Below are 26,135 nucleotides of genomic sequence, written 5' to 3'. Positions count from 1 at the left end.
ATATTCAACCAGTGGACTCAGCATGGCACCGGACTCGACGACAGTCGCAGACCAATCGGGGGATGCAACCGATAGAGCAGATGAGAAGACAAGTATCTCGAAGCAGTCGTCCATCTCTACAAATGATGTCGAGAGAACAGCAAGCAATAGGTCACCGACTGGCGTCCCTGACGGGGGCACAGCAGCATGGCTGGTCATTCTTGGTTGCTGGTGTACTTCGTTCTGCAGTTTTGGCTGGCTCAATAGTATGTCTCATTTTATCTTAATATATAGGTAGTTAATGGCTAATGAACCAGGTGTCGGAGTGTTCCAAGAGTATTACCAGAACGACCTCCTGCGTAGCTACTCTACAAGCGCAGTCTCCTGGATTCCGTCGCTTGAGATATTCTTCATGATGGCCATGGTCTGTCTCCACTATCTTTACCAGAGCCGTGCTAATATATGCTAGGGACCCATTGTTGGTGTGCTGTATGATCGCTACGGGCCCCGATGGCTTCTATTAACCGGCAGCATAATGCACGTCTTTGGGATCATGATGACAAGCATAAGCCATGAATATTACCAGATCCTGTTATCACAAGGACTGTGCTCTGCCTTTGGCGTATCCATGATATTCCAGCCTTGTATGTAATCTACCTCGAAGTGTTCTTACATCTCTAACTGTCCAGCCCTCACCTGCGCGGCCGGGTGGTTCGATCGCAAACGCGGAGCAGCCTTTGGCATTTTATTCACAGGCTCTAGCATCGGAGGAATCGTCCTTCCAATCTTGGTTACACACTTAATCCGCGATGCTGGGTTCGGCTGGGCGATGCGCACCTGTGCGTTCGTCATGCTGGCCCTTTTGACAGTGGCCAACCTCACCATCCGGCCATACAACCCTCCCAAACCGCGCAAGTTAACTGCCACTGAGCTCGTCAAACCGCTCAAAGAACTCCAATTCGTCCTGCTACTACTCGGCCTATTCATCTTCACCTACGGCTTCTACGCCCCGATCAACTATCTCCCTGCCCAAGCCATCAGCGTCGGCATGTCCCCAAACCTGGTACAGTACCTCCTCCCAATCTTAAACGCAGGCTCTCTCTTTGGCCGTCTCTTCGCCGGCTTCCTCGGCGATAAGCTCGGCCGCTACAACATCTTCATCATCGTCTGCTACCTCTCCGGAATATTCATTCTCGCACTCTGGCTTCCCGACTCCAGCAATGAAGCCCTCATCGCCTTCGCCGCGCTGTTCGGCTTCTTCTCCGGCGCGTATGTCTCCCTGCTGACGCCGCTGATTATGCAGATCTCGCCGATGCCGGAGCTGGGGTTCCGTACGGGGATTGCGCTGCTGGCGACTGCTGTTGCGGGGCTGACTACGAATCCGATTAATGGGGCGATTGTGGATGGGGGTGGTGGATGGGCTGGGTTGAAGGTGTTTTCGGGGGTGCTGTCGATTGTTGGGACGAGCTTTGTGCTGGTGGCAAGATTGAAAAGGACAGGGGCGAAGGTTTTTGTGCGGTATTAGTGATGTAGAGTTTGGATGAAACTTTGATATTGCATGGCATGACTACGATGACGCACTCCCAGCCATGGGGAGCATAAATATAAACCCCTGTGGCCATGGTCAAACTGCTTCGTTCTCAATATCTTCATACCAAGTACACCAGACTATCACACAATGAAGTCCAAACTTCTATTAAAGATCCGGAACACGCTAATCATCCCCTTCACCCGCGACAAGAGTATTGATGGCTGTGCTATTGCGCGGCAGAGCCGTCGACGGGTGCACGAAACGTTCGGTTTGACTGACGATGAATGGACGGCCCTTCGAGACTACCTGACAAACTATGAGGCGATGGGGGTCGCAGTGCAGCGTGGGGAATGGTTGACGAAGGAATGTTCGCGGTTGGAAAGGACACTTGGGGATAGCACAAAGGCCATGGCTGAAATATCCCGTGAATATCGCGAAATTAGCAATGAAAAGGTACAGAAACCAACGGGTGGTCGTGTGGAGGGCGGAGTTGGCGAGGAAGGCTGAACATGTCTTGAAGGCTACCGCTATTGGGCGTGAAATGCGCCACAGCAGAGGAATACTGGGCTGGCATTTATCTCCGGAGCTGTCTTTACGATGCGTCGAGGCGGGGGGATGTTGTGGCCGCAGTTGTCAATGCTGCCGCAAGTATCAAACTACGAGCTCTCTTGAATGGGCAGGCCATTGTACCCCTGCCTGTGGTTGCTGTATGGAGCATCACGGTACTGACAAGCTTATCGGGCCACTGCAGGATCCTATCGAGCTTGGCTATAACATTCGCCCATCTAAGGAGGACATATTCAGCCGGAAGATGATGGATGCCCTTATTTGGAAGCCTTGTGCTTCACAAATAGTTGTTTTTTGATATCAGTTAATTATGCTATGCGTCTGGAGAGCCGAACATTTGTCTACCTAGTAGAGTTCATTATTCTGCAAATCTAGGATCCTACTCCAACTCTCTCTGGTAGAGTACTGCGAATGTATGAGGGCGTGGTCTGGGGAAGGCTGACGTTGAGACTTGTGTAGGTCGAGGATGGAAGGGATACCTCCACGGTCCTGGCTTGAGGGTCCCCGAACACCTCAAACACTAATGTGATTAGTATTGTACAGCATAAAGGTTAACAGGGCCGAGTCAACTTACGGGCTTGTTCCGGCACCAGGGCCAAAGATCGAGCAATAACATTAGGATGGCCTATGGCTTTGACGCTGCCAGACTAGTTGCTGATGCAGATGTCCGTCCACTCATAGGATCAATCGGGCTGTTAGCCGGGGTATAGCAATTGCTTGCATTGGACCTACTTGGTTTTGAAGTCGATGATGAGCCGCCGCGCGAGGACTCCCAGGAGGAATACACCCATCGCGCAAGTTATACCAGCCGCGACGAGACAGTTTCGTTCACAGGGCGAGGACATATCCGGGATCGGTATGGTCAGCATCGTTGGGGTTAAACGAACTGTGTGGTGACAGGTGGAATACAGTAGAGGGAGCAGTGTCGTAGGCCAGAGGCAAGTGCGTAGTAGAGGTGCAGCTTCCACGTCCCTGGCCAAGCTGTGTTTTGCCTTTCCAGGACGGAATATCTCTGTGCCTGCCTCTGACAGGGACTTGTTGATAGAAGAAACGCCCGTTGGCTGAGTTATTTTTCCCACATCCTCTTCGCCAGCCTCCTGGCTAACCACCAGCCGTCCATGGCCATCGCAAAACCCATTCCAAATCAAGTTACTATCAAGATGGCAGAAGAGTGCCATCTTCCAATCTCCCGAAGCAGCACCAGTCTACCCCGGCCATGGACGACTTCTCCCTGCGCCTGGACAGCCCGTCGTGGCCTTCGAAGGAGGATCAACCCCCCCGGCTGCCAATAAATACGGCCTTTTGGCCAGCATTCTCGTCCCTGTCCTGGGCGTGATCATTACAGCATTTTGTGTGGTCGCGGTGCGCGTTTACCTTAAACGCTACGACCGCAAACATCCGTAAGTTTAAACTTGCCTTATATAATACAGTAGTGGCTAATAACTCTTTTATATGTTAGGCCGGCTATCGAGATAGAAGCCACCAAAGACGGGTGGAAAGTCAAGAGCCAAGGCGCGTGGTTTGCCTCTGGGCAGCATGTCATCGGTATAGTACCTCCGTCCATGGACTCTATACTTGGGTATAGCTAACAAATGTGATTATAAAAGTCTTCCAACATCTATCACAACTCGAGGCCAACGATGCCTCCGCAACCTTCCGCCCCTCCCCACGAGTCGCTTTCTACGGGCAAAATAAAAATCTTTTGGAGCCGTGTCCACCATTTTTTCAAGGATATTCTATAGTGCTGGTGGTGATAGACCTTTTTCTCTTTCCTTTTTTTTTTTATCGGTGGACTACTGTGTTGGTGTATGAGTTTGGAGAACTTATGTATATTTTAACTATGTATATATTGATGAGACGCTAGACCACTACACCAAAAGACCTTGCAAGGCTGGTGGCTAGCCAGCTATCTCCGACATATATTATTCCGCCCAATGATATCAAACAATTGCGGTGACTCTTGCAAACTCGCCCTCAGTATGCTCCCACACCTTGTCAACAAGTCCATCTTCCCTCAAAACCTCCAGCACCTCCAGAGTCTCAGACGGCACACACTCCCCGTCCCACCCAATCGAATACACTCCACTACCAGCCTGTCCATTCACACCTTTAACAGCTCCCAGGGTATTCTTCCCTTCAGAAGGACCGGCAGCCGGATATCTCCCACTAGTTAACAGAAACAAATGCCTCTCCCCGCTCTCCTCCGGTTCCATCCAGTCATCCGGCATCTCAACACCCACAGCCGCAGCAGCACTGCCCCCAAGCATACTCTGGGTGAGCGGAGTGTTGACTGCCCCGGGGTAGTCATGTATGAAGGACACTTCGGGTGCCTTCCGGGCCATGGCCTCGAGAGCAAGGGTTAGAAGGCTCGCGATATGAGGCCGGATCTTGTCAAAAGGGACACGCAGCGCCGGGAAGTCCGATGCATCGATGGGTCCTTCGAGACCAGCGGCGCCGACGGTTAGCACGCGGCGAATAGTAGACGCGCGTTGCACCAGGGGGAGGAGCTGGGTGATGAAGCGGGCGCGAGAGTAGTGAATTAGGGCTGTGATGAGGTGGATGCCCTCCGGTGTTTCTAGGGCTGTTAGTTAACACCAAATATTCACCAGAGTTATAACAGGGATATAATACCAATGCGGTCAAGGCTGGCGACTCCCTGACTTAGACAGAGAATGTTCAGTGCGCGTTCTTTTGCCTTGATCTGGGCGCACACTTCGTCCACGACCCGAAGGAGGCTGACGTCCGCTGGGATGAAGATGTATTCCCCTTCTGGATTAAGGCCCTTGCACTCGGCGATAATCTGGTCAGCAGCTTCCTGGGAGCGACCGACAAAGTAGGCGCGAGGGTTGCGAGTGTTCTTTGCGAATGCCTTCAATGTGGCTGCGCCGATGCCACTGGTAGCACCGACAAACAGGCCAACGAGGCCAGAGGGAAAAGCAGACGAGACCTGCGCATTATGCGCGCGAATATCTTCAAGAGAGACCATGTTTAGAGAAAATAATCGTACTTCAGGGTGTATATCTCGCGATTGTAGCGCTTATTTATGGTATTGTTATAACGCCGAATGGGTCCAGCCCGACCAGAAAACGCCGAACTCGCCACCGTCAGACTCTCCTTCTTTTCTCCAGTTCAACTTCTTCCACAACCCGCCATGGATTCACGTCTGGTGCAACAAGGGAAAAAGACCCGATCGGCTTGCGACCGGTGTCATGGGCAGAAACTCCGATGTATCCTCAAACCCGGTCAGGCCCGGTGTGAGCGATGCCTGCGACTCGACACGGCCTGTCGCTTTGCGCCTCGTGCCCCACGGGGATCGATCAAGACTCGCTCGTCGCAGGCGCAGAAAACGCCGAATACGCAAGACGCCTTGCCAGAGTTGCCTTCGCTGAGCACCGAATCTGATGATGGTGCTCTTGACGTGGCCTTGGACAGTGAACCGTGGTCAGACATCGCCGATATGCTGAACCAGGACAGAATCTGTCAGCTAGAGCCGATAATTAACGACCAAGCACTATTATGGTCGCCAGACATACGTCCATCATGGGACAACGATATCCAGACACTGCAGCTCCCGCAGTCTGTATCAACATCAATAACGCACGAACTAGCAGGCCTCAGCATCGCTCTGTCTGAACTCTCAGCAAACCTACCAACAGCCCCAGAAACAGCCAGTTCCAACTCTCCCAATTGCACAAACACAAACACAAACACAAACACAAGCACAAGCACAAGCACACGCGCAGAAATGCCCTTCGTTCTCGATGACCTATTCCGCCTCACCACGCAGTTCACAGACCTAATCCAGACCCGCCTCGGACTCCCCGACGAAGCCACAGTCCTTATGCTTGGATCCTGCCATTCCAGACTAACAGAGATATACACGACCATCTTCTCCCTAGTCCAGCGATGCATCAACCATTCACTCGGCCCGCCTCGACCGCGCCCGAATTGGGCGGTTATCCTGCCGAAAGTAGAAATGGGGTCGCTGAATGCGCCGCCTCTGCGCGTCGACGCGGAGACCCCGGCATTTGGGGCAAAGGCGTTTATGTATATGTGGATGCTCTGTGTCTTTTCGGCGGAGCTGTGGACGCAGTTGAATCATGCGCTGGGAAGACAAGATCGGGGTGTGGTTGGTGCTGATGGGATGTCGCCTTTGGGGCGGATGGTCTGGACGGAAATGGTGGATAGGGCTGGGTCTGTGCTGCAGAGTATTGAGAGTACGAAGGCTTTGGTTGCATAGTCTGCAGGATTAAATGGTTTGGCTTGTATATAATATACCCTAATTCAGTTCATTCTAGCGGATGCGCCGGAAGACAATGCCTGCAGGCAATCTCATGTGCCAGTAAACTAATTATATTATGGAGTAGAACCGAGCTGATAACTCTATAATTAGCCACTTTAAAAGTTACTTTTAATGCCCTTATACGCATGTACATATCGGCCTCGGTCAATGTGCATCGGTCGATAACCGAGGCGGAACGGGCCACCGCGGCTTAAATTGCACAGTACGGAGGAGGAGATGCCAGAGCCAAAGAACGCGGTCCAATCTTTGCGTTTTGCATTCCATGGTCCTCCGTAGCTATTGGTAACTGGCTGGCTCTCGTGGGGCGATGATCGCTGATATCCGCATAATCCGCCCAAAGCAGCTAGTTGTGCGACTGGTCGTGATGATATAAGACCAATCCCCGCCAAATCGTTTCTCATCTGGACTGTCTTTATCTTACTGATATTACAGACATCAAAATGGCAAGCAAAACTTATACAAATTTCGCCGTGACGCGGCCGCGAGAATGGGTGGCGCATGTGGAGATCAACCGGCCTACCAAGCGCAATGCATTCCTCGAGGAGTAAGCTATCTCTACCATCACAGGATACCAGGTTAACTGAGATAGAATGCGGTTTGAACTACGGGACATCTTCGACAGTCTCTCGGCCGACCCCTCCGTCCGGGCAATCGTATTCTCAGGCGCAGGCGACAAGGCCTTCAGCGCCGGCCTCGATGTCGTCTCGGCAAACAAGGAGGGAACGATGTTTAATCCCCGACCAGAGGATACAGTTGATGCAGGCCGACACGCTGTCGCGGTGAGGCGGTGGGCGCTGGATTTCCAGGACTGCGTGTCGAGTATTGAGCGGTGTGAGAAGCGTATGTACTATCCACCACCATCTGGCATGTTATACGAGCTAACGGGACAGCGGTTATTTGTGTCCTGCATGGCTATGCATTTGGCATCGCGGTTGATATTGCGTGCTGTGCTGATATCCGCATCGCTGCGCAGGACGCCGTGTTTAGTGTGAAGGAGGTGGACCTGGGAATCGCTGCGGATCTGGGTAGTTTGACGCGTCTGCCGAAGATCGTGCGGTCGTATGGCTGGGTGAAGGAGGTAAGTTTGACAGCTAGGACGTTTGATGCTGCAGAGGCTTTGGAGGAGAGATTCGTCAATAAGGTCCTCCCTACCAAGGCCAAGGCGCTGGAGGAGGGCTTGAACCTGGCGTCTTTGATCAGTGAGAAGAGTCCCATTGCGGTGCAGGGGACGAAGAACTTTTTGGACTTCAGTAGGGACCACACTGTTGAAGACGGTATGATTCCTGACAAAAATACTATATGTTGTTTGTTCACTGACAACTTGCAGGCCTCAAGTATACTGCTGTCTGGAACGGCGCAGCGCTGCAGACGAAGGATATCCCGATCTCTTTCCAGGCACTTCTTGGAAAGAAGCGACCAACATATGAGAAGCTGTAACATGCGGGTTATTCTGTATTCCATTCTGACCCCTAAGTTATATCATGATGTTAATAATACAAAACAATTTACATTTGGCATGCCGCAAGGAATAGCTAGGGCACGCTAGGGCTTTACGCTAGAATAAAGGACATTCATAGGATCCTGCCTCACGATAATCTTGCCTACAGATCATCAATCCTACAAAGCCAAGGCGCTGAATGGCCATTGTCAGTGAGCTTGTATACAAAGAGTTGACACGGTTTGTCATAACTGCTGGAACTACCCATTAAAGTCTTGGAATTTCCAATATGCTATTCAAGATACTTGACGTTAAATATTCTGCAGAGCAATCCACCATCTACCAGATCAAGAAAACACTTCTCACAGAATGGCTTCTTTTCCATTATTTCAGTTCCCGGAGGATATCGTGGTCGAGTTCACTCGCCAGCTCCCACCAAGAGACTTGAAGGCGTTTCTCTTCACGTCAAAAACGTCTCTCAGAATTGGATGGCCAGCCCTTCATATCCTGCCGCTGGATAAGCTGCGGCGTGCGCTTGAATGGACTCTCGCCAGGGATCGGACAGACGCTACGCTCGAGCTTCTTCGTTACAACTCCCGTCTTTTGGTAAGAAATCCAGACCTTGGATCCGACCCTCTATATTCCGCATGCAGAGCGGACAATGTTTCCCTCGTCAGGGACTTGCTCGATGTAGGAGTGTCCCCGAATGCACCTGCCATCAAGCATTATGAATATGCGCCCCTCGCTATGGCCGTGATACAGAACCGCATCGAAGTAGTGAGGCTGCTCATGGCTGCGGGCGGGACGCTCAATTCGTGTGACTTCACGGAAAACTATTCAGTCCTTTGTACAGGCAAAGGTGAGCGCCTGGAGATGGCTCAAATCCTGATAAAGCATGGCTTCGACATTCACCAGTTGGATGAGAATGGGAACAGCTTCATGCACCACGCCTGCACGAAGCCGGCCCCAGGTATGGACACCATCTTTAATATCCAACTGCTTCTAGACTTAGGTTTGGACATAAACCAAACTAATCATGACGGCGAGACGCCCATGGCCCTCGCTGTCAAATCCAGGCTTCTCAAGGTTACTGAGTTCTTACTAGGACAAGGAGCTGATCCGAATATTGGCATGGATGATGGCCATTCCCCATTACACGCTGCATTCAGTAACCAGCAGGATCCGGATAATCTTGTCAAAGCCCTTCTATCAGGAGGAGCCCTCATATCCGAGCCCTCAATGCCGGAGTTCGTGCGCCACGCCTGGGTCAGCGACTGGTCCCATTCTCTCGCTACATTGCTCAGTGTCTGGAAACTTCAAGTCGCCAGCGCACCCTGCTCAGACCCAGATCTCATGTTCTGCGCTGCTGCCACTGTCGGAGATATCCCTCTGCTTCGGGACCTTCTGCAGCGTGGGCAGGCAGACCCTAACTGCGAGATTGAGAAACGAACAGCACTGGTTTCGGCAGCTCGAGCAGCCAAGGACGATGTCATTGAGTTCCTCATCCCGCACGTATCCAATTTTGATAACACCAGCTGGCGGGGCGGTACTGCCCTTCACTGTGCCATACGCGATGGAACTGACGAGACAATCCATCTCCTACTTCCTCGTACCAAGCGCATCGTCACGACTAATCAGGGCCGCCTTGCTCCACTGTTCGACGCAGTGAGATACCGAGCGGTGGATATCGTCTCCTTACTCCTCGAGAAGATGCTGTCCCGCGAGCAAACCCGCGCAGCTCTAGCAAACAAAGAGGTAGACCTTAGAGAAACAAGCGATATATTCTACAGGCGCGACAAGGTCATTCCCTGTGCCCTCGCGTGCGCCGTATGGGGACGGAAACTTGAAGTAACACGCCTGCTACTTCAGCAGACGGAATTTCTTGGGCCGCAACGTGCAGATCCATCTTTGCTATGCACCGCAATGGAAAAGGGATACGACGATATTGCTGTTGAGCTTGTGAAATGGGGTATCGCTCTTCCACGCCCTGACGGCAATGACCGCACACCACTGATCGTCGCCGTCGACAGCGGCTTAACGGGCATGGTGCAAGCATTAATTGACCGGGGGGTCGACCTTGAAGCTCGTGGAAGATTCCACGACACTGCCCTGACGGTTGCCGTGCAGAAGAACTCTGCCCAAGCTGTGGTGTCCCTGCTGGCAGCAGGCGCATATCCCTACAGGCGAATGCACTTCAAAGACCATGAAGACTTTAATCAAGCAATGCGGAACTCTGAACTATGCCCCTACTCACCAGGAAGCATGAATATCTTCTTCCATGCCGTCAGGAACGGATATACCGAGATAGTACGAGCCCTTATGCCGCTTTTCGACGTCAATGCGGCTGAGCCCTATTTCGGCAGAACGGTGCTTCATATCGCGGTGGAGCGTAGCTGGGTCGATACAGTGCGCGTCTTACTTGGGAATAAGAAGGTCGATGTACATTGTACGGATGTATTTGATCGCTTGCCTTTGGATGTGGCTTTGGACTCTTACTTTACCTATCCCCAGGACGTGATAGCTGGGTTGTCGGGGAATAATTAGCTTCCTAGTGTTGATTCCATTTACTTTCTTCATACAAATCAGGCATAGAAACTTAGATATTCATTCAATTTATTTTTATCAATAAGCAACAAACACATAAGCACATCCTCAGCAGTAACCTGTGACAAGGAAGCATCAAGCGCCCATCACAGCTCCCGGTGCTTCACTCAGATATCATTCTTCCCCCCAGACTTGCAGGTATCAAAGTCACTCCCCAATCCCGAATCACACTGAATCTTCGCTTTCTTCAGCGACCCAGCCGGTCCAAGCGACAGCCACCCAGTCCAAGTCCCACCATGGGTAAGTCTCATGCACTGAGCATTACAGATATTATCATCCAGCACACTATGGATGAAGTGATAGATCGCGCCCGCAATAGTCCCCTGCTCGGCGGTAGTATCGCAGTGCCGACCAGTAGCGTAGTACTCGAACTCGAACTTATCAAGTGTCGCCGTGAAAGAGCTGCAGTCGTGGTCTTTGGACTTCTCCTTGATCATGGTGCCGAGGGTGCGTGCGATGATCTTGGCCTTGTCGACTTTCTTGCAGTCTTTGGCGCCCGAGTAGTCGTTCTCGCAGGCCTTGATGGGGGTGCGCGAGAGGCCGAGACGGGTCATTGCGTCGCCGTCGGCGGTGTCGATGATCTCGAGGTCGGTGCGGTTTCCGAGGTTGTCGTATGAGATCCAGGCATCGGGGAGCTGGGCTGGGGGGTCGGAGGGGGCGCCTGCCACTGCGGTGGCTAGGAGGCTGAGGGTGAGAACGAGGATCTTTGAGTGGAGCATCGTGAGGCTTGACGGTACTAAGAGTAACGAAATGGAAGTAAGGGTGGTGGTTGATTGTGGAAGACTGGAGATGCTGGATTCTCAGGTAATTGAGGATGAGGATGGCAGAGACAAGGCCGGGCTGGAGGGCATCTTTATACCTTTCATGAAGGCTGAATATCTATAGAAGGATATATAGAATTCATCATGCTTGCCATGAGCATTCACCGTGCAAAACTGGGATTTACATCCATTGCAGCGCCAGAAGTGGTCTATCATTGATAGAATGGCACATACGTATTTACACAATTCGATCTAGACAGTTCTACGCCTTGAGGCTGCATAAGTTGCCCTTCGATGGCCATATATGACTTGAGCTGGTAAATAGAACGGTGGAATCCGCCGTAATCCTACACGATCACGCCGGACAGCCATGTCACAGACCTGTGGGTTTAGATGTACGCCCTCGGCGTCTTCGGGGACCTAATCTAGCTTCATGTTGATCCTGGTGGTGACTATACATTCTTCAGCGGGAGTCGTCACTCGTCCATACTCCGTAGAATAATAGGCTGGGCTCCATGTCGTTAAGTGCTTATCTTGAGACCCCACGGGGAAGCGCAGATACACTGTTGATGTACGAGCACAGTTCTATTCTATGTGAAGATAGCAGTCAATCAGACATGGCTTATACTAACATCAACGAATTATACAGCAGTTCCACGCAACTGTGAGGGTTACTGTGAATATTGAGTGTCGGGAGACCAATAGTAATACTCTATCCTTGAATATCAGGTGCACCTATTACCATGATTCACAAATCCAATTATTAACAATTCAGAACATGCCTATCAAAATATTGAATGCGCCACCAGGCCCATGGTAGGCCAGAACACCTTTACCTTGGCTGCAGAGTGCAAGGTAAGATAGACGGCTGAATTATACTCAGACCTGTTACCACAGAATGGTTAATTAATCGCTTGCTGATTGTGAACGGTGACGCCAGGTATACTGATATGCCTAGTCTGGCATCGAGAAGGATCTGGGCCAACAGAAGCCTGGACCAGCAGTATAGGCCCTGTTCAAAGCGAAAGCCGCAAAGTAATGAACTCGTCAGAATTAAATACCTCTGCTTTCCAGCGTATGTTCCTGTTCCGCCTTACTCAACCCAAGCCGGCTGGTTCTAGGCTATGGTGGGACCAAAAAAGGGTTCTGCCTGCCGGTTTGGGGCGTCCCATGGGACTTCTCATCGTGAAACCGCTTATTTCTTCGGTGGGCAAATGGGCCAAACACGTTACGAATGCGATCACGACACGATGGATCTGATATCGGCTGTGGGGGTCGATGGGGCTCAGCAGATCCACGCCTTACGAATCTGCAACGCAGGCAGCCAGCATTATCTTCAAACGTTCTTCTGGTGTCCTCCCAGTATGTTGGCCAGCGCTGTGACAGCAGAATGTATATAGGGTTATCTTCGTTTGCCAAGTGGCTCTCAAACACTATTCTCTGTCTCCGCGCAAGCTGGTCCGAAGATCTACAGCGTGTCAATATTTGTCAACCATTTAATCAAAGCTTCACACACCTTAAACTATCTTAAAACATTTTGAACACTGTCTGCATCCGATATAAATACAACGACCTGTCCGTCCTCGCGGGGGATTGGTTATGACGGTGCAGACGTCTGGTATATAGTGGCCCCTACGAGACACCCAGTGCGGCAAGGTCTATGAGCAATTTGCTTGTGATATGGTGAATCTCCAACGTACCAATCACTAATTTCGGCTCAGTGCCCGGTGCTGGGCAGGGTTTGCTTGGCTGTTTTGGCTCAACCGGGGGTGGCTTGTTCCTCGGCCCTAAACACGCTGGATATCGCACCGCGCGCGTGGAACATGCAGAATCTTCAACTAGCTCGGTCGCAATAAAGGTCTTCTATCGTCTTCACTACTGCGGTTTTATTCCGAGGCCCAATGTTCGACCCGGCTGTGGAAGAGCTGTCAATTTAGTCTGCTACGCGGCGTGTTTCAGCATCGTGGACCCCATGAGGGTCTCACCATGATCCTGTCAGACTAACGATCGTCACTCTTGGCTTCGAGACTGCGGTCTGGCCGGCCCCCCGACCCAATGCTTTTGCGGGGACCGGCCCAGGTGTAAGTATTGGTGGACTTGCTGTTTCGTTTCAGGGCCCAAGAGCGTTGCAGTGTTTCCCGTGTATGTGTCGCAGGCCGTGCCCCTTACTATATCCCAGTCATACGACCGTCAAGCCCTATATATTGCTGGCAGGGACCAGTCGTGAGGCAGTCCAGACTCTCCTTCACTGGTCCCGTCCTTCCTTTCTTTGAGCAAGTCCAGACTGTGTCTGCTGCCCACTTTCCTTAACATGACGCTCTCCATTCTTTTCGTGTACCTGCTGGCAGTGTTCACGTCGTTGGCTGCTGGAAAGCCAATTCTGATGCCCCGGCTGGCCCAGGATGCATCAAAGCCCTCTTTTGACGTGACTCTCGAGTCCCTTGGAGACAGCACTGTTCACGCAGCGGTCACCAACACCGGCAGCCAGGCTGTTCGCCTTGTCCGCCGAGGCGGCATTCTCGACCACATTCCTACGAACAAGGTCAGAGTTTATCACGGTGGTGAGTGTCCTTTATAAAGAATTGACAGGAGGCATACTAATGATATTAGACTCCGAGGCAGCTTTCAAGGGAGCCCAGGTCAAATATATCCGCTCGCACCTCAACGACGATGCCTTCGTCCAGCTTGCACCTAACGAGACCGTTACCTCTGTCTTCGACGTTGCCGACTCTCACGATCTCTCTGACGGAGACCACACTGCTATCTCCAATGGCGCTCTTGAATACACTACCCTGACCGACAAGGAGAAGTTCAATACCTTCCACTACCGCTCAAACAAGATCTCCTTCGCCGCGTCAGACAATGCCAACCGCCTCCAGGCTCGCAGCACCATCGACTGCTCCAACGAGGAATACAACTCGGCCGTCAAGGCCGCCATATCCCGCGCAGGCGAGATGGCCACAGCCGGTGCCGCCGACGCTCGCAAGGGCGCCAGCGCCAACTTCAAGAAGTTCTTCTTCACCGAGTCCCAGGACGCCCTCGACGAGGTCGCCGGCCGTCTTGAAGCCATCGCCTCCGAAGCAACCAGCACCGGAACGATGGCCTACTATTGTGCCCCCCGGAGCCAGGATGACTGCACTGGCAACATTGCTGCCATGACCTACCCCTCCGATAACATCGTCGTCAATTGTGACTTGTACTACGAAACTGAAGCTTCATCCGACACCTGTGGATACCTCGACCAGGGCGGGATTGCGCTCCACGAGTTCACTCACGCCACTGGCATCTACAGCCCCGGTACTGAGGATATCGCCTACGGCTACGAGCAGGTCCAGAGCCTTGACACCAACAGTGCGCTGAACAACGCGGACTCGTATGCTTACTACGGTGCTGCCATCTACCTCCAGTGCGCTGCCGATGACTCTACCCCCTCCGGCACCCCAATCAGCGGCGGAGGCAGCTCAACCGTTCCAGTTGCGCCAACGGCTTCCCCGACCTACCCGCCTTCCCCAAGCACTGGCTTTGGAAACGGCGGTGGCTGGCCTTGGGGTCAGGACGGTGGCTATGACAGCGGCTATGACAGCGGCTACGACGGGCTCAACAGGAATGCCGGTTCAGGCAGCACTCCAACCGGAGGTTCTGGCGGTGGCTTCGGTGGCCTCTTCCCCAGTGGCTTCCCTGGTGCTGGCTCTGACGCTGGCTCTGGTTCTGGCTTTGGCTCTGGTGGTAGTGGGCTCGGTGGTCTCTTCCCCAGTGGTATTCCTGGTGCTGGTTCTGGCTCAGGCTCCGAGTCTGGCTCTGGCTCTGGCGGTGGCTTCGGCGGCCTTCCCATTCCAAGCGGTATCCCAGGTGCTGGCTCTGGATCTGGCTCTGAAGATAGCGACGGTTGGTTCGGCGAAATTCCCAGCGCTACTGGCGCCCCTCAATCTGGAAGCAGTGGGTTCGGTGACCTTCCCATCCCCAGTGGCATTCCTGGCGCTGGCTCTGGTGGCAGTGGTGGTGGCTTCGGCGACCTCCCTACCCCGAGTGGTTTCCCGGGATCTGGCTCTGGTGGCAGTGATGGCTTCGGCGGTCTTCCTATTCCAAGTGGTATCCCTGGCTCTGGATCTGGCTCTGATGGTGGTGGCTCTGGCGGTGGCCTCGGCGGTCTCCCTATCCCCAGTGGTATTCCTGGCACTGGCTCTGGCTCTGGCTCTGGCAGTGGCGGCGGTCGGTTCGCTGAAATCCCCAGCGCTACTGGTCCCACTGGACCTGGCTCTAGCGGTGGTGGAGCATTCGGCGGCCTCCCTATCCCCAGTGGCATTCCAGGTGCTGGCTCTGGATCTGGTGGCAGTGGTAGTGGTGGTGGCTTCGGTGACCTCCCTACCCCCAGTGGTTTCCCTGGATCTGGGTCTGGCGCTGGGTCTGGCTCTGGCGGTGGGTTTGGCGGCTTCCCTATCCCTAGTGGTATCCCTGGTGCTGGCTCTGGATCTGGATCTGGCGGTGGCTTCGGCGGTCTTCCCATCCCCAGTGGGTTCCCTGGCTCAGGCTCAGGCTCTGAGTCTGGCTCTGGAGGCAGTGGGTTCACCCGGTGATTGAGCTCTAGGTAGGGAAAGAAGGCTCTTAAATAGAGGCCTTACTTTTTCCCTAGTCTGAATTTGTTTCTTTCAAAAAGTGAACCTTTCCGAGGCTGGAAGTATATTGAAAATGTATATATGCCAAGTAGTCTAGACAAGGCCATTCCTTTATCTCATGTCTACCTACGACTGTGCTCCCTGCAGTGCTGCAACTACAGCGTCTCCAAACTCTTTAGTTCCTGCTTTACCTCCCAGGTCAGACGTACGGATTCCCTTGTCCAGGACAGTCCGCACTGCATCTTCTATTTGACGCGCCTCTTTCTCCATGTTGAAGGAGTATCGGAACATCAGCGCGACGCAGAGAATCATAGCAGTCGGGTTAGCGATGTTCTTCCCGGCAATTCTGGAGTTTGTTAGTATCAGCGTCCGTAGGGGCCGTTCTATACATACGTCGGAGCAGACCCATGGGTCGGTTCATAAAGCCCATGCACCTTCTGATGCTCGCCCGGACGAGGCAGTCCATCCAAACTGGCACTCGGCAAGACACCCAGCGTGCCAACCAGTGAGCCAGCCTGGTCAGAAACCATATCGCCAAAGGTATTATCCGCCAGGATAACGCCGTTCAAAACCCGCGGGTTCGTCGCCATGATTAGGGAGGCCGAGTCCGCGAGTTGGTGGATTAGTTTCACCTGGGGGTATTCTTCGACCATGGTCTTCTCGACGACACGGCGCCAGAGACGAGATGAAGCGAGGACGTTGGCTTTATCGAGGGAAATCACCGGCCATGGAGGGTCATGGCGGAGGGCCAGTTCTGCTGAGAGACGAGTGATGCGTTGGATTTCAGCGGTGGAATAACCCCATTCGTCCATTGCTGTAGACGCAATGTTAGCAATCCCAAACAACAATATTGACATATTAAAGGAAATACCGTAATTCTCCTCTTCCACCTTCTTCCCAAAATAAGCACCGCCACAGTTCTCTCTCACAACAACAAAGTCCACCCCCTCGATAACATCCTGCCGAAACGGGCTGAAATCCCTCGCGATCTCCCGACTCGGCATATCAACAGAGCAAGGCCTCAGGTTCGCATAGATATCCATGGCCTTGCGCACCTGCAGCAATCCACCCTCTGGCCCGTCCAGCCCCCGTCGGATATGATCCCACTTCGGGCCTCCGACGGCAGCGAAGAGCACGGCGTCTGCGGCGACTGCAGCGTCTTTGACGGACTGGGTGACCGACTGCCCGTGCGTGTCGATGCTGATTCCCCCGATTAGTTCCTCTTGCAGGTTGAATTGGGTAGTCTGGGTGTTGAATGCCGATAGGACCTTTGTCGCTTCGGTCATGACCTCGGGTCCGATGCCGTCGCCGGGCAGGACGAGGATGTTGTAGTTCTTGGATGGCATGGTTTCGTGGATTTCACTATCACTCTCGCTGTCCTAAGGTAGCTGAGGTATGATACATGATGCAGCTTGGTGGCGAAGATTCCCTCTTATACGTCCTGGCTCCTATATCGGCAGTCGGAGATCAGGCCGACAATGCGGGGAAGACGCAGCCGGATTTCCCCCGATGCCCAGCTTATCTAGCATACGGTAATTGTAATTCTTCATAAAATATGAAGATACAGGATCTCGATTAGCTTGTTAGCTAAAGATTACATCCCGATGGAATTGGACACAACGCCAATTTCCCAAGTTTAAAAGTGTACGATAGTAAACAGTAAGACATGGCGTTCGGATACTACCCCGCCTGTGCAGGCGTATATTTCAGAGAAATACCTTAGACAGAATAAATCTTGAAATGGGTGAGGATAATGTTTTTTCCTCTTGTCATGATGCCGCCTTTAACGTTGGAAGTTGACATAGATATCATGAATATGATGGTTCCTGCCTCCGCCATCTATGAAGCCATTAGAATAACGTTTCTTGCCGGGACGAGAAATCAAATCAAACTTACAAGAGAGAACACCACCAGTAGGGGCGCCATAGCTCAGCTTGGCATAATCACCATCAAATTGGGGCTCCTGCACAATAAAAACGGCTAGAGACAAAGTCATCAGTTATCGAAGCACAAACCTGGGCAAGAATAAAATAGCCACTCACAGTGGCCCGGGGGCAATAGAATCGCTTTGGCAACACCGTTGATGCATTTGTAACCAATTTTCCCCTCAAAATGTCCCCGACGGCCGGTGTAGAAAGACAGCACTTGATTGTCGTAAAGACCACGCTGCGCGTTCAGGACATATCGGTACTCCTCCCCCTTGAAATCTGTCTGGAAAGACAATACGCTGTCTTCGAGCTTGATTTCCTGAGGGGCGATCTTGTTGTCAAACCTGGTCACTGTCGACTCCCTAAGATACCCGGGCTCTCTTGGGTCTTCATTCACCTCAGCCACGAGAGAATAAGTTGCACCTTTTATGTCCACTGACAGTGAAATCGGGCAGGAGCTGGTTGTGATTGGACTAGAATTGTCAAGGCCCTCGAGGACACCATTCTTGCATGAAGGCTCTTGGTCAAGGGTCACACCACATTGTTCCAGGCTGTCAAGTGGAATTGCTCTGCAACCAAGCAGATAGAAAAAGTATCCAGGCTGCAGAGTGCTTCATGGTCGAAAAGGAATCCTGACGAATTGAACGTAGTAACTTCAAGCGCGATACTATTCAGCATACACGTGTATATCTGATGGATTTAGTGTAAAGACTCACAGGATAGTCAAGGAAAAGTATTGCAAGGAGTAGGAATTGCGGTGGCAAGACACCGCCCAGAGCAGAGCAATGCAATATAAATACGACCAGAGTGTCCGCTTCAAGGTAGTGTATCAACTTCTACCTTACCCGTTCCCATTATTATTGAAGCCTTTCAGTCGAGAAGTTCAATATGAAGCCATCTTTCATTCTTCTGCCTCTCTCCTTCATGCTCCCAAGCGTCTTTGCGGCATGTAAAACAAATGAGAAGTACTGCGGAGAGTACCTCGTATCCCAGTTCGGTAAGCACCCTTTAAATGGCTGTTCATGCTTTCTTTTACAGTGAAAAAGAATATCATACTTACAGATCGGGAACGTAGGTTACGGTGAGGAACAGATCGTATATGCAGCCCGACAAAACACAGATCTACCGAGTGAAGCCACAAACGATGGAACAAAAGAATGGGAAGAAATCATATTCAAATGTGTCGATGGTGAAAAGATTGAGGCGCTGGGTTACTGTGATGATCCTTACGTTTGTACGGAGGATGAGGATGGGACTGGCGCGGGCTGCGATGACATCTTTGGTGAGTTAAATCTTTCAAATGCGAATAATGTTTTATACCTATACTGACCAACATTCTGCTCAAGATGACTAAAACCAATCATGAACGAAGAGAGATGGTTGCGCGGGAACAAGTCCCAGGTGTAGACAAGAGAAGACGATGTGCAGGCGGCCTTTGTGATTCTTATGCTGTAAATTTGCCAGCTCAATACAAAGTATAGCCTCTTCTCTTCATATTCTCCTCATCAAAGCTGTTTTGCAGCCCCTTAGCACGCGGCTTTGAAACCTCTGATGCCACGGCGCATTCAGGGAGATTTGCCGTGGGTCCAGCAAAAGGCTGGAGGAAAAAGGGAAGGAAAAAAGAACAAAAAAGAAAACTCATCAACATCAATACCGTGGCCGAAGAGTCTTCCGCACTGGTCCCATGCAGATCTCCGAGAGATCCGTGATGTTGTTACTTGTTACTTATGACCAAATGCCACCAAGCTTGACATCAGCTCCACTACACTGGAAGTCAGCAATGCCCAAGGGGCTGTCATGAAGAGCCGATCCAGGATTCTTAAGGCTTCTATATGCAACTATAAAATCGAGTCTCCCGTCAACAAATTATCGTCTTCAAGCTCTAGAAGTTGAACTGTCTGTCACTCTAAGTTTATCATCTCATCCGCTCCTACTTATCCTATCCCTCTGGTTCTCAAACGTACAGGAAATCAATATGCGTTTCGACCTTCGAGCCATCGTTTTTGTCCTTTTGGGCGCAGCTCAAGCAGCTGACTTGTCTGCCAACCAACTCTGTGGTACGAAGGAGGAATGCGAAACCAACTGTGAGAACGGAGCATATCGCACCTAGACTTCCAAAGACTCGACCTATCTCGCTTGCGCCTTGGACCAACCTGTGAAGTGTACTTTGGGCTCATGTGTTCAACCACAAGGAGAGGTAGAAGAGTTTCGCCCTACGCGGCAGCAATTGCGGGCTCTCTGTGAATCCGTCAACGGCCAGATTTGCAACGCGGTGGCATGTGTTTTCATCCAAACCCAGTCAAATCTCGATGGTTATAGAAAGGGATGCCTCCAGCTGCCGGGGACAGGACATGGGTTCATGAACGATTTGTCTTATGAACGAACTCAGAGCATATGCAAGCGATGGTGAAGTTGGCGGTTACTCCAAGGTTACATGTCCCCAGGGCCACCACATATGGGTGATTCAAAGCGTTTGATCTTCGAGATGACAGTCCGGGGTTACCTTGGGCACATCAAATTACCAAATACAGGAATCGTCTGGGGTGGGCTGGAATGCGACTGCGGGCTAAGGAATACTCACCACTGCTGTTGAAGGCATGGCCGAGTGATCTGATCAAAACCCGTAATCTGCTGGCAGAACATGAATTTGTCCAGAATTTCATCTTAAAGCCCTGTATATAAAAGAGTATAAGCAAGTATACATGCAGACTGAGGACCAGAGTTAGATGAACAACAATTTCTGGAATTTAAATTCACTCCTATCTAATTCTGTTAGCCGGTCGGCTTCCTAAGAGCTACCAGAATCAAGAATATTTATACAGCCTTCTTACCAAGAAGTCTCTTCGTGAAGTCCAGCGCTAAGAAAATAAACAGCTGAGGGCGTCTGTCTTCCAGATCTCGGATCAGGGTCAGCGCTATGTTATCATAGCCTAAGGAGGAGTGTCCTGGATAGCTTGCAGTAATAGCTGCAAGCTGGTAGAAGAAAAGAAGCTGGATATACCACCAGCTATAGTTGAATATTATCTCAGTAATGGTTAAAATGACGCGTGCAAACTCAGTAATATTCTTAATATGTATATTTTACTCAGTCCTAGTGCTGTCCACTGCTTCAGAACAAGGTACTAATATTTCCCTAATAACTCAAGTTCTTAGATATAATCCCTAGGCAGTAACAGCTATTTTTACTATAATAAATATCACACAACCAGCTAAAAATATATATACAGGAAGGGGGCTGTCTTATCCAAGTCCGAGATATATTACCGGTGTTGCACTAGGTTAACACCAATATACCAACAACATCTACCAGCTACTAGTAAGGTTCCGACAAAGTCTAAAGGTATCAAGCCAGTTATTAACCTATTCCAGTACATGCAGGTCTTATCAAGTCTTTCCTCAATGCTGGCACCGCTCTGATTCTCTGACGCCAGATCCGACCGGTCGGTGGGAGCCATTTTCAGCTCACCCCGCAGCGACCGCAGAGAGAGCGTCGGGCAGCTTGATGTTGAAGGTCTATTTGGATCTCGCGTCAAGGAGCAGGTGTCGAGGAGTGGATGTGCTGATTTGGCGGGCCGCTGGGTGGTTGGTGTTGGTGGCGGATGCTGGCTGACAGCGCCGCATCTCGCTATCATCAAGCGATTGGTAAAGCACTTATGATGCAGACTTTCCACCCTTTTCGGGGGTCACCGAACCGATATGTATTTAAGCACAGGCATAATACTCGTATTTTCTCCAACAAAGTGCCTGATAAGCCCAAAGTACGAGAACAGCATCATGGCCCAGGCACCCGCTGCTATTGGATGGAGCGCACGACAGCATTGTCGGCATCTCGTACCTGATTTGACTTGTCTGGCTTATCGGGACTTCGTGATTGTGGAAGTTTAATAGATTATGGTGGCGGCGGCGTACGGGGAGTTGAAAAATACGCGCCGGGAACACTGTCAGATTAGGTACGAGACAACATTGTGTATTTCTATTTCGGATGTCTCATTGAGAGATCCGCAGAGGCTGTCTCTCCTGTCGGGTCTCTCCACCTGTTTCTGCGTCTGTTCATGGCATACAACGCTCCTGCGTATACTGCAAGCGCACCGTGTTCGCCGGTAAGGCGTAGAGGTCTTTGTAGCTAGATGGTCGGACATAAATAGATTTGCCAAATTCTATATATTTCTTTCTTTGGCCTCCAGTTCTTCTACTTTGTATCATTTCCAGCACCCTCGTCCTTCGTTTTTAGACCTAAACAAGACTCTCGTTAATATTCGCCAACATGCGTCTCACTCTCGTGTCTTCTCTGCTGCCCCTCGCGGTCTCCGTTGGAGGTAGGTCAGGCTCACCATTGTTGAAGCCCAGCTAACCAATTCAGCTCTGTCCGTAACTGAGCCCAAGAAGGGTGCTGAGGTCGACCCTTCAGACTCTTTCACTGTGAAGTGGGATTCCGTCAGGTATATCCCATGGCGCTTCTACTGCCAATAAAAGTGCTAACGAGTGCAGCACCGACCCCTCTTCCTTCGATATCTACCTCGTCAACAACGCCGTCTACCCCAACGTCGAGAAGAAGATCGCCTCCGATGTCGACACCTCTGATGGTTCCTACACCGTTGACAAGCTCTCCGTCACTGACGGGTATGCCCTTATTAACACTCAGAAACCATGGAAATATCTAACAAAGTCCAGCCACGGCTTCCAGGTCAACCTATTCTCCAACGAGGACAAGAACACCGGCATCCTCGCCCAGTCTGAGCAATTCAACATGACCGGCGATGCCTCTAGCACCTCGTCCACCTCGTCCACATCCAGCACCTCGAGCACCTCGAGCACCTCCACCAGCGCGTCTTCCACTGAAACCGAAACCACTTCTACCAAGACCGGCACCAAGACCGAGTCCACCTCTGCCAGCTCTACATCTGACTCTGACTCCGACTCCAGCTCCAGCCCCAGCTCCACAACGGACGCTGGGTCTTCGGCCGCCTCTTCATCCGGTGCTGCTGCTAGCTCTACCGGTGTCCCCCAAGTCGATGACAACGCTGGTGTGGCCCTCGGCGCTCCATTGACTGTTATTGCTGGCCTTGTTGGTGCTGCCTTCGCCTTCAGCCTGTAAGGTATACCTCCGCAAGGCTGAGCGTGTGCTCATTACAAATACCGTACGACTCCATAAATCCAGTTGAAAGAAACTGGACGGTGGAGTGATAGGGCTGTGGATTACGGACATCTAATATTGTGGCTGTTTGTTATGTGGAGAATATAGCTATTGAAGTATTTAGGACTTGACATATAGAGTAGAAAATGGTAATATTGTGCCGTCGAACATGTCCAAATTCACAGAAATGTGTTCTTTCGTAGGTAAAACAGGGTAATGTGAGTGATGCCCGGAATAGTAGTTATTGTTTCTAAATGCTTCATTGATATGCAGGTACCATAACTCAAGACGTTGAGTCTCATCCAAGACACTGTGAACCCTGGAGTTGGTAGCCAATGGACCCATCCAGTGGAGATGTCGGTATTCTATGACAGTTCGAAAGACAAACTCTGCACCGGGCTTTCCGAGACATAATTAGGGACGTTTAACCTTGTAAACGGTGCATGACGTCTGGTTCTGCCGGTTAGAGAGACCAACAGCAACCAGAGACAGACAGGATTGTGCGGTTCGCATTTATTGGAGACATAATCCATAATTATTAAATACGGCACTCTGGACATTTACCATTTGCCGATAACGGTCAAGTGAATGAAACCAAAAACTCGCATTTTATTGGCAATAACTTGGCAGGGCTTGACAGGCTTAACAGGCTTCCCGGGCAAAAACTAACGGATTTCCAGGACAGCTGTGACTGTGAGCTGGCATGCCCTGTCTCATTCCAAGTGGACCCAGGGACCAGTAGTAAACATGCAAATATGACCGAGAGTTTTTACCAGGGTCCAATTAATTCCCACTGCATTCCATGTATCGCCACGAAGCCTGGACGGTTATTTTACCCATTTAGGGACGTCCCATGGGTCCGTGTAGGGCCGGCCGACTATTTTAAGTCGGGCAATCACAGCCCTAACGTTGAACACTGGAAGAGTGTGGGTGGCTTCTGTCTGTTACTGCTGATTAAAAGTATATGAATAATTGCATTGATTACGATGTTGGGGCAATAACCCCAGCATGGTATTATCCGCTACTAGAGACTCCAATCTAATCCCCTCCACTGTAGCCACATTAACGCCCATAAATATTCACATCACTAGCCAAGGCGCCAGTCAGCCACAGAAAAACAGGAAATTAAGGCGAGAGGCAGAGGGTGAGACATACAATTCGTCGTGGAGATTCACTCGCCCAGCAGCCGCCGAGTCAACCCACACACTCACACTCATCCCGCCAACGGGGAACTCTCCATACCCCCATTTATCGATGATGACGGAGGGCGTATCCGTACTTCCTAGACGGAGAACATCCGTCCACTCCTCGTTGATGTGTCCTGGGCCGACGTACATCCGTTTGGTGGCTGGGCCTGCATTGCTCATCACGCAGGCGAGTCCGGTGGGATGCCGGGCGTTTCCGTAGCGGATGAATCCTGTATTATTAGTGTTAGCTTGTTGAGTTGGGGAAGTGGTTTAAGACATACCGATGCAGTTGGTGGCGTCGAAATAGTCCTGCTGTTCGCCGTATGCAAAGTCCTTCCGCACCTGCGTTAGAATCGGCAGTTTACCCTTGCAGGCTGGCTTCATTGGCGTCTTGACGTTCTTGCGGATGCCGTAGAGATCTCCGTAGAAGACGCAGGGGTGGCCTTCTTTGCGGAGGAGGATGAGGGCGTACGCCAGGGGCTTGAACCACGCTGCGATGGGGGTCTGGGCTGTCAGTTGGGGTAGAATTGGAGGGTTTGAACACTTACGTCCATCATCTGCCCTGGTTGCTGCGTCTGAAGTTAGCACAGTGACATTACTGGGCTGAGGGGCTCATATACCGTGTCGTGATTTGTGACAATCGTCTGCGCTGGTCAGTGATACTTCTTCACGAGATAATGGGATACTTACCACTGCGTGTTGGGGCTTGCGCTGGACGAGAGTATCCTTGAATACACTTCGAAGGTCTGCCCCCCTGGTCCTGGAAAGAGTTGAGAACTTGTTGAGAAGAGGCACATCGTACGCCGAGACTGTATACTGCATCTGCTCGAGATATCCCACCAACTCCCGTATATCCCCCGTCCAATACTCACCGATCACGAAGAAGTCCGGGTTAGTAGTTTTCCGAATATGCTCAGCGAAAGCTTTCTGAAACCCCGTCGACATGTGTTTTGCAGCGTCGAGTCTCATCCCATCCAAAGCCAGTTCCTTGGTGATCCAAGTACCCCAGTTTAACAAGTCTTCTCGTACCTCTGGATGCGACAAGTCCAAGTCAGCAAACATCAGGTAGTCATAGTTCCCATTCTCGGTTGACACATCGCGCGCCCAGTTCTTGTTTGGGCCGAGGATGCGGAAGATGGCATTCTCTCTGCTTTTATCGTCCCAGTCAACCCCGGAAAAGTGCTGCGAGCGATACTTCATCGAACTGTATACATCCCCGCGACCGTTGAAGTCAAAGCCGACCCAGCCCTCGATCTCTAACGGTGTGGAGACCTCCACGTTTCGCCCTGGTTGATCCTGATCAGCATCCACGAGGCTTCAAAGTAGGAAACATAGTCTTACGCTTGGGATCAACCTTGACAGCCTGGCACTTTTCAGGATAATCCGCACCAGCCTTGTGGTTTAGAACCGCATCCCAGTAAACACCGAGACCGATCTCGTGGGCATCTTTCACCAACTCCTCCAGCTCCTCCCGTGAGCCCCATTTAGTGCTTGTTGCCCCCTTCTGGTCAAACTCTCCCAGGTCATACAAATCATAAATGTCATAGCCATTGCCATGCGCATCCATCCCCTTGCACCCCGGCGGAACCCATAGACTGTCAACCCCGATGGCCTTCAGCCCCGGCAGTGCGAGTCGCAGCCGCCGCCAGTGCTGCCGGTCGGCGGGGACATGCCATTCAAACGCCTGGAAAGTCAGGCTGTTGTTGCCGGTATTCCATGAGGGGAGCGTGTCCAATTGCGCTGCTGCGTCTATAATTGCATCATTTTAGCGTGTCCGGCGTCCATGGCCGACTGCAGCTGTCGGAGTGTCTGTCCTGCCTACCTTCTATCTTCTTTGATCGATTTCCCTTGCGCTCCCCTCGGGGAAGGCAGCATTGTAGAATCGACAGCATTTCTGTCTCGAGGCTGTATGACGTAGCAGGGACCACTGACTTGGAGTCTTTTTTCTTTCACTTTCTCAGCTGGTCAAAAAAGCAAGTGGATATTATATCCCCAACTATACAATACCACTAATTAATTAACTGAACCATATTTCGTCTTCAATTTCTTATCCAATTTCTGCTTCTACTATTACTGACTGATGTACGGAG

At 51.4% G+C, this 26,135-nt stretch overlaps 12 protein-coding genes across 12 annotated transcripts; 7 read left to right on the top strand and 5 right to left on the bottom strand.

Annotated features, from left to right (window-relative positions):
- Positions 1-22: 22 nt before the first annotated feature.
- On the top strand, positions 23-1,504 carry APUU_20760A (MCT family MFS transporter; the record flags this gene model as incomplete). The annotated part of the gene is made up of 4 exons (XM_041699437.1): positions 23-245; positions 297-403; positions 449-623; positions 669-1,504. The coding sequence occupies 4 exons, from the start codon at positions 23-25 to the stop codon at positions 1,502-1,504; spliced, it is 1,341 nt and encodes a 446-aa protein (XP_041552522.1).
- A 153-nt stretch (positions 1,505-1,657) lies between these two features.
- Positions 1,658-2,375, top strand: APUU_20759A (uncharacterized protein; the record flags this gene model as incomplete). Its single annotated transcript, XM_041699436.1, has 2 exons — positions 1,658-1,963; positions 2,031-2,375. 2 exons carry the CDS (start codon positions 1,658-1,660, stop codon positions 2,373-2,375), a joined length of 651 nt encoding a protein of 216 aa, XP_041552521.1.
- Positions 2,376-4,017: 1,642 nt separating this feature from the next.
- APUU_20758S (uncharacterized protein) lies at positions 4,018-5,063 on the bottom strand (the record flags this gene model as incomplete). Its single annotated transcript, XM_041699435.1, has 2 exons — positions 4,018-4,652; positions 4,709-5,063. 2 exons carry the CDS (start codon positions 5,061-5,063, stop codon positions 4,018-4,020), a joined length of 990 nt encoding a protein of 329 aa, XP_041552520.1.
- A 165-nt stretch (positions 5,064-5,228) lies between these two features.
- On the top strand, positions 5,229-6,317 carry APUU_20757A (Zn(II)2Cys6 transcription factor domain-containing protein; the record flags this gene model as incomplete). The annotated part of the gene is made up of 1 exon (XM_041699434.1): positions 5,229-6,317. One exon carries the CDS (start codon positions 5,229-5,231, stop codon positions 6,315-6,317), a length of 1,089 nt encoding a protein of 362 aa, XP_041552519.1.
- Positions 6,318-6,820: 503 nt separating this feature from the next.
- APUU_20756A (uncharacterized protein) lies at positions 6,821-7,817 on the top strand (the record flags this gene model as incomplete). Its single annotated transcript, XM_041699433.1, has 4 exons — positions 6,821-6,924; positions 6,970-7,220; positions 7,271-7,654; positions 7,708-7,817. The coding sequence occupies 4 exons, from the start codon at positions 6,821-6,823 to the stop codon at positions 7,815-7,817; spliced, it is 849 nt and encodes a 282-aa protein (XP_041552518.1).
- Positions 7,818-10,529: 2,712 nt separating this feature from the next.
- APUU_20755S (uncharacterized protein) lies at positions 10,530-11,141 on the bottom strand (the record flags this gene model as incomplete). The annotated part of the gene is made up of 1 exon (XM_041699432.1): positions 10,530-11,141. One exon carries the CDS (start codon positions 11,139-11,141, stop codon positions 10,530-10,532), a length of 612 nt encoding a protein of 203 aa, XP_041552517.1.
- A 2,353-nt stretch (positions 11,142-13,494) lies between these two features.
- On the top strand, positions 13,495-15,757 carry APUU_20754A (uncharacterized protein; the record flags this gene model as incomplete). Its single annotated transcript, XM_041699431.1, has 2 exons — positions 13,495-13,744; positions 13,794-15,757. The coding sequence occupies 2 exons, from the start codon at positions 13,495-13,497 to the stop codon at positions 15,755-15,757; spliced, it is 2,214 nt and encodes a 737-aa protein (XP_041552516.1).
- Positions 15,758-15,922: 165 nt separating this feature from the next.
- Positions 15,923-17,142, bottom strand: LEU2B (3-isopropylmalate dehydrogenase; the record flags this gene model as incomplete). Its single annotated transcript, XM_041699429.1, has 3 exons — positions 15,923-16,142; positions 16,190-16,610; positions 16,668-17,142. The coding sequence occupies 3 exons, from the start codon at positions 17,140-17,142 to the stop codon at positions 15,923-15,925; spliced, it is 1,116 nt and encodes a 371-aa protein (XP_041552515.1).
- Positions 17,143-17,579: 437 nt separating this feature from the next.
- On the bottom strand, positions 17,580-18,228 carry APUU_20752S (uncharacterized protein; the record flags this gene model as incomplete). The annotated part of the gene is made up of 4 exons (XM_041699428.1): positions 17,580-17,635; positions 17,693-17,776; positions 17,839-18,111; positions 18,165-18,228. 4 exons carry the CDS (start codon positions 18,226-18,228, stop codon positions 17,580-17,582), a joined length of 477 nt encoding a protein of 158 aa, XP_041552514.1.
- A 384-nt stretch (positions 18,229-18,612) lies between these two features.
- On the top strand, positions 18,613-19,078 carry APUU_20751A (uncharacterized protein; the record flags this gene model as incomplete). Its single annotated transcript, XM_041699427.1, has 3 exons — positions 18,613-18,721; positions 18,800-19,006; positions 19,071-19,078. The coding sequence occupies 3 exons, from the start codon at positions 18,613-18,615 to the stop codon at positions 19,076-19,078; spliced, it is 324 nt and encodes a 107-aa protein (XP_041552513.1).
- A 2,910-nt stretch (positions 19,079-21,988) lies between these two features.
- APUU_20750A (GPI anchored serine-threonine rich family protein) lies at positions 21,989-22,819 on the top strand (the record flags this gene model as incomplete). The annotated part of the gene is made up of 4 exons (XM_041699426.1): positions 21,989-22,040; positions 22,085-22,163; positions 22,213-22,344; positions 22,396-22,819. The coding sequence occupies 4 exons, from the start codon at positions 21,989-21,991 to the stop codon at positions 22,817-22,819; spliced, it is 687 nt and encodes a 228-aa protein (XP_041552512.1).
- A 1,101-nt stretch (positions 22,820-23,920) lies between these two features.
- On the bottom strand, positions 23,921-25,937 carry APUU_20749S (alpha-amylase; the record flags this gene model as incomplete). The annotated part of the gene is made up of 8 exons (XM_041699425.1): positions 23,921-23,945; positions 24,014-24,275; positions 24,327-24,549; positions 24,594-24,614; positions 24,666-24,689; positions 24,736-25,331; positions 25,387-25,794; positions 25,868-25,937. 8 exons carry the CDS (start codon positions 25,935-25,937, stop codon positions 23,921-23,923), a joined length of 1,629 nt encoding a protein of 542 aa, XP_041552511.1.
- Between the last annotated feature and the right edge of the window lie 198 nt (positions 25,938-26,135).

This window comes from Aspergillus puulaauensis, chromosome 2, assembly GCF_016861865.1.
Source record: "Aspergillus puulaauensis MK2 DNA, chromosome 2, nearly complete sequence".
Lineage (NCBI taxonomy): Eukaryota > Fungi > Ascomycota > Eurotiomycetes > Eurotiales > Aspergillaceae > Aspergillus > Aspergillus puulaauensis.
The sequence above is the reverse complement of the archived record's forward strand: the minus strand, read 5'-3'. Positions and strand labels throughout refer to the sequence as shown.